Consider the following 11,753-nt stretch of genomic DNA (forward strand, 5'->3'; position numbering starts at 1 on the left):
TGGTGGTGGTCCAAAGGTGAAATGATAACGACAACGGCCAGATGACAAATACTCCGGGGCACCTCTGATGATTGGTCCGTCAAGAAGAACTACAATCTTCAATATAATTGCGGCCTGGGCAGTATTAAGACCTGGCAGCCAAAACTATCATCACAAGCCGGACATAGAACCAGTGGCAACAGCAGTGACAAACATCCATATCCAAGGTTCTGAGCTCATGGGTCTCAACATCAACATCAACATCAGTCCAATTGATAGGATCCAATGAGTCCCACCACTTGTTCCAATCCCCTGTTGGTCTTTCGCCTCATAAAAAAAGAAAAAAAAAATCGTCCCTCTAAATCAAGGCAAGACAAAGTTAATGAATTATGGATTCTGGTGAGGTAACATATTCCAAACCAATCCATCTCAAAAGATGGGTCTGAAAGATGCTGTATTCTATGAAGACCGAAAAAGCAATAGGTTTTAGGAATTAAGAGAAAGCAAAACATCATTAGGAGGACGAAGATTCCCTAAGAAAACTGAAAACCATTCTCTCTAACCTCTGTGTTTGAGTAATAAAAGCAAAGTATGGCCCATAACTTATTCACATTTTGATGTACTGGATATGGATGGTATTTTTTGCCTAGGAGTATGTAGGACGAATCATTTCAGTCGAGCAAATTCTTTGTACGTAGCCTCTAGCTTTAAAGTTAAACATCTATCTTGCTTTTATCAGTTTATGGTAACAAGAGCCCGAATCCCCATAACAAACCCTCACACAAAGTGCCCTAGGCCCAAGACTTGATCTGGGATGATCTGGGCCCCGTTTATGTCTGCAAAGAGAACATAGCCCAGAAAATTCCGTTGAGAAATGGATCAGCCGGTGAATTGATCAACCAGACAGAAGTCATATCCTGATGGAAATCTATTCAGCTCCATTTCTGATCCCGCGTAATTAAACATTCCCCAGAGGCTAGAAAGCTCAAAAACAAGGAAAATTGGTGCCAAGACGTGTGATTTGACATGCCCTCATTGACTTTAGGGAGGGGTCCTTGCCCATAGCGCCTAGCAATTTGGACTTTAGAGCCACAGTCCGTGGGCATCCATTGCATAAAGGATAAGGCTTAATTATTTACATCATATCCTCTGTTTGCCATTTTAATCCACGCATCATCAGCCCAATAATTCATGACATGATCCCATAAATTTGATCCCACATTAATGGGCACAGCTTTGTATGCCTCGTTCGCTTTATCAGTTACTACCATCAAGGACTCCGCATTCATCATTCTAAAGCAGAAAAGCAAGAATTTGCAAAAGAAGAACCGTACGGATCACCGGGAGCCACATAAAAGAGATGAAAGTTTCAGAACTCGGTGTTTTCCCCCTGATTACTATATTAAATTCACAACTTTTCTCCGGCACAGCTGGCTCATTTCCTTTACTTCTTTTCTTTTCTGTTTTTTAAGGTGGAAGATGCAAAATGGAAATGGTTACAGAACAAGGGTAGCCCTCCCTCAAACCCCAAATCTCCAATGGCCCCAACTCCGGTGAAGGACCTGAAGGTGGGATTCAATCCCAATTCCCAAGTCTCCACAACAATCAGCCGGAGACCTTACCGGCGAGCTAGGTTGCGCCTTCTTCTGGTGCGCCTGCTTGGAAAATGTTGCATGTTTCTCCTGGAGTGTTTTGAAAACTGACCCGGACATCGATTAAGAAAGATGGTTAGTGGTGGACTTGGCGGTTCAACCAGGCAGCTGCCACAGCCACAGCTCATGGTGAAATGATCAAAACTATCCAAAAAAAAAAAAAAATCCAGGACCCATAAAAAAATTATGGTTGGGATGATGGACATAATTAGGTTGACAATCCTCTCATTAAAATGCTGCTTCGTAGTCCAGGAAGCCCTTTAAAAGGGTCCAGAAAACATGGCCTTGTGTAAAACATTTGTCAAATTAATCAAGCAGTTCAATGGATGTATACTTCAAAAAGACCTCCAATCACCAACAATGTACCCAAACCTAAGATTCTTCCATTTTATTGTTTCCGACCCCTTCCTTTCTTTGTTGGCTGTACTTCTGATTGCTCTTTTCCTGATACTTCTGATATATCAACTGCAGAAACAATCATTTTAGAGAACTTCAGTAGCATGAAATCCTGAAAGCTCCACTAAGATCAGAATATCAAAATCCTGAGCAACATACAGAATGCTAGAGGTCCATCATAGTCATAATAATGCTGATACAGAGTACAATAATGCACAGTGAGTGGCTGGCTATAAGCCCAAGAAAGGCTCAGTTGTTTATAAATATAACTATAATTTGAAAATAATCAAACAAATATGATGGAGAAAGAATATACCATCAGGACCCCGAGTCATCAAGGTAAAGAAGATGTTATTGAGTTTCTCCATCTTCCTAGCATCCTGTGCCTGATCTGTCTTAAACTTGAGACACTGAAGAGATGCATAGCATTCATCAAGCAATCCAGCAATATATCATTGTCAGTGTTGAATGTGACATTATATTATATGAAAATTATGACCAATATGGTAAGACGTAAGATAGCTCAATATGAGCCGCAGATGAACTATAGTAATTCTAAAATTGAATAGTTTAATTCCACCCTAACATATTTTCCATGAAGAAAAAGAGCATGGGATATGCTCTAAATTTAACAATAGTGAACTGACAAAGGAGAATACACAGAATAATAGAAATTACAAATATAACACATACACACACATACACACAAAGAGACACATAGTAGTAGTTAACATGCATAGACTTTGTTTTTGTTGTAAAATTCAGAAACCTGAGTCCATGCATTATGACCATGCACGAAATAGGTAAGGGACTAGGGCCTTTCTTTTCCAGAAGTTGCCAAAACTAAGTGCATATTTTCCACAAAAATAGAAAAGGTGTACTCTATGGGTATCAATATTGCTTATGTACAGGGAGTGGGTATAAATATTGCTTATGTACAGGGACTAAACTCCAAAGAAAACATGACCCGGTGTTTTTAAAACTGGCCCTGAATCAGAACTGCTTTTCTGTCTAAGTGGCAGGTCAGCAGTTCAACCATCTAGGTCAAATGGGTCAGCTCATGATGCCATAATTAAATAACAAATAAATATAATGAAAAATTAAAAAAAACACAGAAATCTTTTAGAAAAAATGGGCATATCTCTAATATATATATTCATCATATTAAACAAAAAGTGTGATAAATAAGATTTTTTTTTTTTTGCAGGCAAGTGGTTTGGTAGTGAAACAGACTGGGAATTCTGACGGGTCAACCAGTTTGACAATGGGTTGAAAATACTAAGGGGACCTAAACCCTAACCTTCAAAATTGATTCCAAATTCAGAGTTGAACACTTTATAATGTGGGATGAGATGAAACTAGTATTCATAATACAGAAATCTAATACCATGTTATGAATAAGCTAATAATTGTGAATGTTGGTAAATTAAGTAGAGTCCAACTCAAAACCAGAGAAAAAACCATCTCAAGATATAACTAACCTAGTAAATATTCTCAGGAGTCAAAACTTGTATATTAATCTCTGGTTTGGCATCATTAGAAGGAGTATTCAATTTTTTTATAAGTTTACAGAGAGTAGTCAAGTACTAGCTGAGAAGCTACAAATTACAATCAATTGATTTTGAATTTAATCAAGTCAGTAACTGCCAATTAATGAACAGCCTTTGTGATAGGATTTCATATTTCTGGGTGTTGAGTTATCAAATTTGAGTTCTAATAGTCTTGAAATTTATTTTGGTAAGTATTAATATTAGAGGGCATTCTCATTTTACAAATTCATGTCAAATTTGTGATGGATTAAAGAAGTCTATCCTTATGAGTCTATACAATACCATAATTTCCTTTTTCTCTTTGTGATAAATAAGGAGGTGGGTTACCGATAATTCTTTAAAAGATCCATAATATTACTATCAAGGAAGATTAATGGATTTGGAATAAAATTTTGGCTCTGGCTTCTTTCTTGTTAACAGTTGATGCTAGACCATCTAGAGGTGTACTGCCATTCTTCCAGGTAGAATGCCTAGAAAATATTCAATTTTTTGTTATCAATTAAAGAAAAAAAAAACTGTTTCTTGGTATGATGCCTAAAAGTGCTCCATTAGTCTAGTTTTATCCTTTATTCAATTCTTGATTTCATGGACTACTATTATGAAATGTTTACCAGATCCTCATGCATCATTTGATAAATGGTTTGTGACACGTCTTGAACCAGAGCTACATTCACCACCAAGTACCACCATAGAAAAAAACAATGTTGCATGACACAGCCTGGCCCATCCATCTTGGGTTGCAACTTGGGTGGCAGGATGGGTAGAATTTGTTAAAATTTGAATGTATCCAGCCCTGATGCAATGTAAATTCTTCAAATTGGGTAACTGACTTGCACCCCCCCTAGCCATCTGTACAGTTCAGTAGCCATCTGGCTGACAACATAACCGGGGCTGGGTTTTGTTTTGTGTGTGAAAACTATAGCTTTTAGCCTCTCTTAACGATAGATATTTTGTGAAAACACATTTATACCTATAGTTTTCTTTCAAATTTATAGCCTTTTTTAACTTCTCCAACTCAGCTGTGCTGGCTTTCAGCCCAGATAGTCAGTCTACCTGACCCACTATCCTAGGAGAAACTGGCTGAATCTTGTAGGTTGTAACATTAGAAAAAATTAAAGTCCTAATCAATCATTTGCTACATGTCAAGTGATAAGTCATTGGGTAAATGATCAGTTCGCCCAAGTATAATGCATATAGTTAAAGTGGGATAAGCGGAGTTTGTACAGCCCATACTGTAGGATGACTAGCATATGTAAATATATCATTGTCTGCTTAGATATGTAAATATATCTTTCTTTTTTATGAATTAATAAAGCATAACAGCTACCGATCAAAATAAGAAAAAAAAAAGACCGGTTGGCTCATGCACTCCTCATCTGTATGTAACTGGCCATTATCTGCCACACGAACCGTGTGGATCAGGAACAAGAGAATAGCATTAGGCTTAAAGTCCCAGAGTTCTAGATATCCAAGGTCCAGAAGATTTATTCGACTGGATGGATACAGTTGAGAGCATATTTGTTTACAAATCCATGCTAGAGCCAAACAAGTTAGTTGAAATCTGACTTCAAGGATAACACTAGTACATGCTAGATTGACTATTTTCAAAAACATGTGACTATCATTCAGTCCATTAGCAAGAGTATAGCATTAGGCTTTAAGTCCCAGAGTTCTAGATAACCCAAGGTCTAGAAGAACTCTTTGATTGGATGGATACAGTTGAGAGCATATTTGTTTGCAAATCCATGCTAGAGCCAAACAAGTTTAGTTAGTTGAAATCTGACTTCAGGGAGGATAAAACCCTGAACAAATTAAAAAAAAAAAAAAGTTAGATAACCCCAGGAAAAAAAATCATTTGATTAAAGGGTATGTGGTTTGTAACCCAAAAGGAGGAATCTTTTTACCATACCTTCCTTAGTAAATGGATTTGGTGGTTTTACGAAGGAGGTTGGAAGCTTATGGAGGAGATTTATTGAAGTATTTCTTTTTTCTGTTTTTATGAGCAAAAGTAAACATGCATTTTTATTAAATTTAAGTGGGGAAAATTCCCCCTTCCCAAAGAGTTTGGAAGCAAAGCCACTAGAAATGAAGGAAAATACTGATCCAATCAGGCTTGTTACTTGTTAGGAATCTAAGAAGACAGTGATCAGCTATGAAACTTGATAGTGATTAAAGGTGAATATGATGTATGGTATGTTCAGAAATATCTTAGACTCTCCTGCATTGATTTGTTTCATCTGGCAAATAAATAAGGAAGTGCTCATCAGAACCTTCTGTGGTTGGGTAGTGGAAAATGTAATATGGGCTCCAAGATTAAGAGAAGCGTATAACAATTTGCAAAAAGAATTTGTTGTCAACATTTGGCAGTCCATATGGGCAAAGACCATTGCAATGAGAATGATTTCAGAGCTAAAATGCAATAGCTAAATCCTTCTTGTCAACATTTGGCAGTTTCCTCACTTAATCTTGGAATCAATCAACTTTTTTGTCAAATATGGCAAAAAGAAAGCTGCCAAATGGATCTCCAAGTAGCAAAACTTCAATGGCCCTCAAGTTTCTATATGCTCCCTACTACATCTATGGGATTCAGTAGGAACTGTTGTCCTTACATCCAGTCACTTGATCACTTAATCCTAATAGTATCTAATACAGTACACTCTATAAACTTATTTTCCTGTAATCTCATTTAAGGCCACCCATCTTTAGTTTCTCCTATGTGGCATTGAACCTAGATCCCATTCAGTCAAGCATCAAGGTTGAAAAATCTAGTGCCAATATCAAAAGGTTGCAGTTTAGGTCCCAATAGTAACTGACTTTTGTGTTGTGAGGAGGTCTATGCAAGAAATTGAACACAAATTATCCTTGTGTAAAAAAAAATCCACGTTAAAAAAGTTACACTGCAAAAACACAAAGTCTAATGAATCAGCAAAACATATTATCTAGAGACTCAAGAATCTATTAAAAGTAAGCCTAGGGCAAGTTAATATTCTACTTGTTATATTCTAAAAGTTATAAATCCTACCAAAAGGAAATGAACTACTTCCAATGACCCTCTTTGGGACTATTCTGAAAATGAGATCAAAAGCTTATTGGGGACCAAAGAAGGTATGATTAGCTGGATTACTGAGAGAAATCCTTGGACATATCATGGCATTAATAACTCTCTTTTGGGGGGCAAATAATAGAGATCTCATACCGAGTTTGTTAATGGTAATAGCCTAATAGGGTGGCCATTGTACCATGTGTCAGCACTTGAAATGTTGTAACTTGCATAAGCCACAGCCTAAGTAAACTAGATTGTTGTAACTTCCTAACTACAGTACACAAAACTATGATCTTTTTTTTTTTTTTCTTTTTGATAAGATATGATCTTTTATTAATATGGAGGGAAAGGCTTCCTCCATCAAACTATGAAAATTGAAAAGAAAATTTGGTTATGACACAGTACAAGAAGTTTCAATGATTACATTAACTTGAAATGTGCATATAATCACCACTGCAACCAAATAAAATATCCCTAACTTATGCATACGAATTTACTGAAGCAACCTGAAAAAATGTGAAAATTACTAAAGAAAAGGGTTGTGGCAGAATCCTCCTATGGTGGAAAATGGAGTATGGCCTCCTTAAGCCAAAACTCTTTGAATGATGCTATCAGAGGTTGATAGGATGAATGGAGGCTCCACTATCAGAATTATTCCTTCTATAAACAAGATATAAGATTCCCATATAGCGGTCTATGTACATGGGCCTACAATATTTAGTGTGAAGCCAGATTATTCTATCAATCCCCCTAATTGAGAAGTTCCCATCAAATGTTTTATCCTTGAGAATACAGCTTTTGTTGTCCGGCTGAGGTGGAGACTGGAGGCCACCACAACCAGTATAAAAAAAAGGCACTGGATGAGAATGACCGAATGTTTTATCTTGATTGATACCAAACTTTATCTTCTTGATGGTAAATATGTATGATCATTTAAAAAAATAGGAGGAATGGTGCCTCCAGAATAAACTGATTTACAACAAACTCTATGATATCAGTGCAAAAACCAATCTGAAATCTGAACCCTGTGTTATGGGCCCGGGAATAGGATCTCGTCACGGGTCGGTCCACGGGGAAAACCTCTTGTTTTCCCTTGTTCCTTCCTGTTCTTGATGAACCTATCTTGGCGCCTTGGTGATTTGTTCAAGAGAACACCAACTCTCCTAACTCACTTCTTTAACTGAATATTCGATATCTTCATTCAATAAGGGTGTCTCCTTAAATAGGAGATTACAAGAGTCCTAATCTTAGGGAGACTCCTTTCTGATTAGGGAGACCCCCCCTTCTACTCTATCTTAATAAGATAAGACTGATAAGATAAGATAAGTCTCTTCTTAATCATAATCTATTAAGATAAGATAATCTAATCTACTAATCTAATAAGATAAGATAAGAATAACAAGATAATCTAATCTAATCTGTCGAATGGATAAGAACTGTTGCTGCCGCATTGGATAGGATGAGAACACCGGATCACTGATGCTGCTGCACTAAATTGCTGCTGCCGGCGTCCACATCATTACTCTCCTCCTGGACTACGAGCTTATCCTCAAGCTCGAATTCAGGATGGGTGTCTTGAAACACAGTCAAACGTTGCTGCAATTTCATGTTGAGCCTTGTGAACCATGGCAAGTCCTACCCATGCTATCCGAAGCTCAATTGTTGCAGAGTCCTCTTCTCTGAGTATTGAAGCCATTTCATTCGCAACCCATGAAAGTTGTTCGATTTGATATGCAATTAGGCTCCAGTTTTGCTGCCTTCTCCAGGCACTTTCCAACACTCCTATGAACACCAGCCAAATAGTATGTATTAGCAAGATTCGCCCAGATATGTGCAGCCCTAGGATCTGATCTGACTGCAACTAACAAACAATCTTTTGCAACATTTGCAGCCGCAACATGAGGCATACAAGCTCCCTCACCAGCGATGACGACCTTGGAGTAGTTGCTCTTATTCTTCTTTGAGCTCTCGTCGATGGAATCCTCGAGGATACCGGATTCCTACTTAATCGGAACATTCTGGGTGTTGCTAAGTTGCGCTAGGGCAACGACCTGCTGTTCGCCGGACGACTTCGTCAAGTCTGGTCGGCGGCTGTATGTGGTTACAGCCCCTTCTAGATTCCTCTCCTTGTTAGAGAAATACGATTCCAGCAAGCGTTGCAGCTCCCGGACATCGTCTTTGACCTCACGAACCTCCACGCTGGTTTCCATGAGCCTATGCTCCAGCTCGTGGACCCTGGATGATAGTTGCTCCAGATCTCCCATGACGGTTGGCTCTGATACCAAGTTGTTATGGGCCCGGGAATAGGATCTCATCACGGGTCGGTCCACGGGGAAAACCTCCTGTTTTCCCTTGTTCCTTCCTGCTCTTGATGAACCTATCTTGGCGCCTTGGTGATTTGTTCAAGAGATCACCAACTCTCCTAACTCACTTCTTTAACTGAATATTCGATATCTTCATTCAATAAGGGTGTCTCCTTAAATAGGAGATTACAAGAGTCCTAATCTTAGGGAGACTCCTTGCTGATTAGGGAGGCCCCCCCTTCTACTCTATCTTGATAACTACTCTATCTTGATAAGATAAGACTGATAAGATAAGATAAGTCTCTTCTTAATCCTAATCTATTAAGATAAGATAATCTAATCTACTAATCTAATAAGATAAGATAAGAATAACAAGATAATCTAATCTAATCTGTCGAATGGATAAGAACTGTTGCTGCCGCATTGGATAGGATGAGAACACCGGATCACTGCTGCTGCTGCACTAAATTGCTGCTGCCGGCGTCCACATCATAGTGATAAAAAAAAGCTGACATCCTTACATATTCTGTGCAGTAACCATGATACCCTTTTAAAAAATCTTGATTTCTTTGCTTCCACAAGCCCCATTTTACTGCAGGAGGGGTGATCATCTTCCATAAGATAGCTCCTAGTTCCAAATGATATTGCTAGCCATCACTGGAGAAGGAATGGGACTCAGTTGGGAACACACCAGTCAATATATAGTAAAGAACCCCAAATCTGACTTCCTACTTCCACATACGAAAAAGGTGGTCAACTGTTTTCTTTGTGTTTTTGAGCACCAAACATTTGCAAGAAATGCTGATATTTGGTATTTATGTTGGTCTTGGGTTAGTATCTTCTACAACACCACTGACCACGATTTTCCCGAAATTTGGACCAACCTCAAATTGATTCAGCCATTCCTCTAACAAGTTTGTTGTAGAATGATTGCACTGAAAATTTCCCATACTGATCATCAACCAAACTCTTTGATCCACCACTTCAGGATATGACCCCATCCTCCAAGATAGTAGCTATCTTGTACATTCATCAATTTCTCAGTCCATTTAAGAGCCTCCTAGAAGTTGGATTCCATATTATCATTGTGTAAAATCCTTTTATGAGAAACAACTTGTCTGCAATTGGATTCTATAATCAAGTGCATGGAATGGATAGCTTTCATGCAGCAGACCAAATGCCATGAAGCTCAACCTTGAAGCTCACGCCTAAAAGTATAATGCACATGTGTCAGACTTTGAGATGTCCTATGTCAAGAACAAGTATTTCGTACATCAAATGAGCTAGGGTTCTCATCACAAGAACAAGTTAAAACATAGTTATACCTGGGCAGGCACCTAAGCAATTACCTAGGCAACAAACAAGCTGAATAATCATTTAAGGAGCCACCAAAAAGACTGCCACTTGGATTCTTCTTTAAAAAAAAAAAGTTACTCTACCTCTTCCAAACATAACTTTTTAGCATTCAACTTTTTGGCGTCTTTAAACACAAATCTAAGCACTGCATGCACCACAAAAGGAAATAAGAACTTCCCCCACTCAGTCTGCACTCTATAGTAGTCAAGCACCACAAAATTTTGTTACTTCAATGGGCAATTTCCTATATGAACCAAAGAGAGTACAGAAATTATTCCAAATCTTTACAGCAAAGGCATTTAAGATGAGGTAAAATTCACCAAGGTTTCCTTCTTTGCTGAGGTATCTCAGAAGTATTAATTTTTGGAGGAGAAAGATCAAGTCCAAAGGGCTTTGGCCGAAAAAACAAAAAACAAAAAAAAAAGTTGAGACATCTAAGTAATAGAAGAAAGAAGCAAAAGATAAGTGACCTAAAGGGTCCAGAGCCTAAATTCTTTGATTTTACCTTATGGCAAGAAGAAATCCTCTTCGAGAGCATTCAAAAGGGCAATAACCTTGTTGTTTTCATTGTCTCTAAAACCCCTTCCGAAGCCAATATCCCAAGGTTTCTTTTGAAGCCCACCGTCAAATATCTCAAAGATAAGTTGGCTATTCACAAGGACAATAGCACATAACGATTCAAACTACTTGGTCTTTTTTGTTTATTAATTTACTTATAACGTTTTTTGTTTCTCACCGTTCTTTACCCTTTACACCTTAAGAGAATACCAATTGCGTTGTTGTCTGTCAGTTCGTTGTTTCCGTTCGTTCGGACAAAAGGAATAACATTAATAATCACATGATCAAACATGCATTATCCCATTAAGTTCGCAGCATAATTTGAACAAATGCAATAACATTCATTGAACAGAAACAAACAGTGAAAAGAGTACTCATTACTATGCTCTAGAGCGGAATTTGTAACTTGCAGACAAATTTAACCACAAATGAGCACAGATATCAAATGAAAAAACGAATAAATGCATACCTCTCGATTATCAGTGACTTTGAGAACCAATTTCCCATCGCAATGCCTGTATTTCATAACATACCGCGACTAGATCCCAAAATTAACATACAAAAAAAAAAAATCAAGGAAACCTTTGCAAAGATCAATGATCAGGAAAAAACTAGAAAAACATAAGTAATAGCTTCTTCATTACAAGTAACCCAAGAATAACGGGAAAAAAACAGGATACAGATTGGGGATCCGCTCGAAACAATTGTATGGATCTCTCCACGAATTCGTCCCACGAAGTGATGTAAACCATTGACCTAGATAATAAATGCAGAGAGATATAGAGAGAAACAGCGATGAAGATTGAAGAGGGGGATATTTTACAGGTGATACCAACTACCACATAAGTCTGAAATGAAATGTACAGGGTTTTCGCCTTGGGAGGTTTTGTGTTTTTACACTTTTATTTACAGGCTT

At 37.9% G+C, this 11,753-nt stretch overlaps 1 protein-coding gene across 2 annotated transcripts; it reads right to left on the reverse strand.

Moving 5' to 3' along the window:
* Positions 1 to 1,839: 1,839 nt before the first annotated feature.
* LOC104612422 (signal recognition particle 9 kDa protein-like) lies at positions 1,840 to 11,753 on the reverse strand. Of its 2 annotated transcripts, none has more exons than XM_088895078.1 (4): positions 11,482 to 11,753; positions 11,307 to 11,375; positions 2,344 to 2,437; positions 1,840 to 2,096 (listed from the first exon to the last, which is right to left on the reverse strand). In XM_088895078.1, the coding sequence occupies exons 1-4, from the start codon at positions 11,587 to 11,589 to the stop codon at positions 2,020 to 2,022; spliced, it is 348 nt and encodes a 115-aa protein (XP_088751204.1). In that variant the 5' UTR covers positions 11,590 to 11,753; the 3' UTR covers positions 1,840 to 2,019. The 2 variants fall into 2 exon arrangements, with proteins under 2 accessions (XP_088751204.1, XP_010278129.1); XM_010279827.3 differs by having other exon boundaries at positions 11,518 to 11,737.

Source organism: Nelumbo nucifera, chromosome 1, assembly GCF_055504915.1.
Source record: "Nelumbo nucifera cultivar China Antique chromosome 1, China Antique-T2T, whole genome shotgun sequence".
In the NCBI taxonomy this organism is placed as follows: domain Eukaryota; kingdom Viridiplantae; phylum Streptophyta; class Magnoliopsida; order Proteales; family Nelumbonaceae; genus Nelumbo; species Nelumbo nucifera.

Excerpts from the sequence above, each read along its gene's own strand:
- LOC104612422 (XM_088895078.1), bottom strand. The coding sequence starts at position 11,589 with ATGGTTTACATCACTTCGTGGGACGAATTCGTGGAGAGATCCATACAA. Across the intron at positions 2,438-11,306 it reads AAGTCACTGATAATCGAGAG|TGTCTCAAGTTTAAGACAGA; the intron begins GTATGCATTTAT and ends GCATCTCTTCAG. Across the intron at positions 2,097-2,343 it reads GATGACTCGGGGTCCTGATG|TTGATATATCAGAAGTATCA; the intron begins GTATATTCTTTC and ends TTGTTTCTGCAG.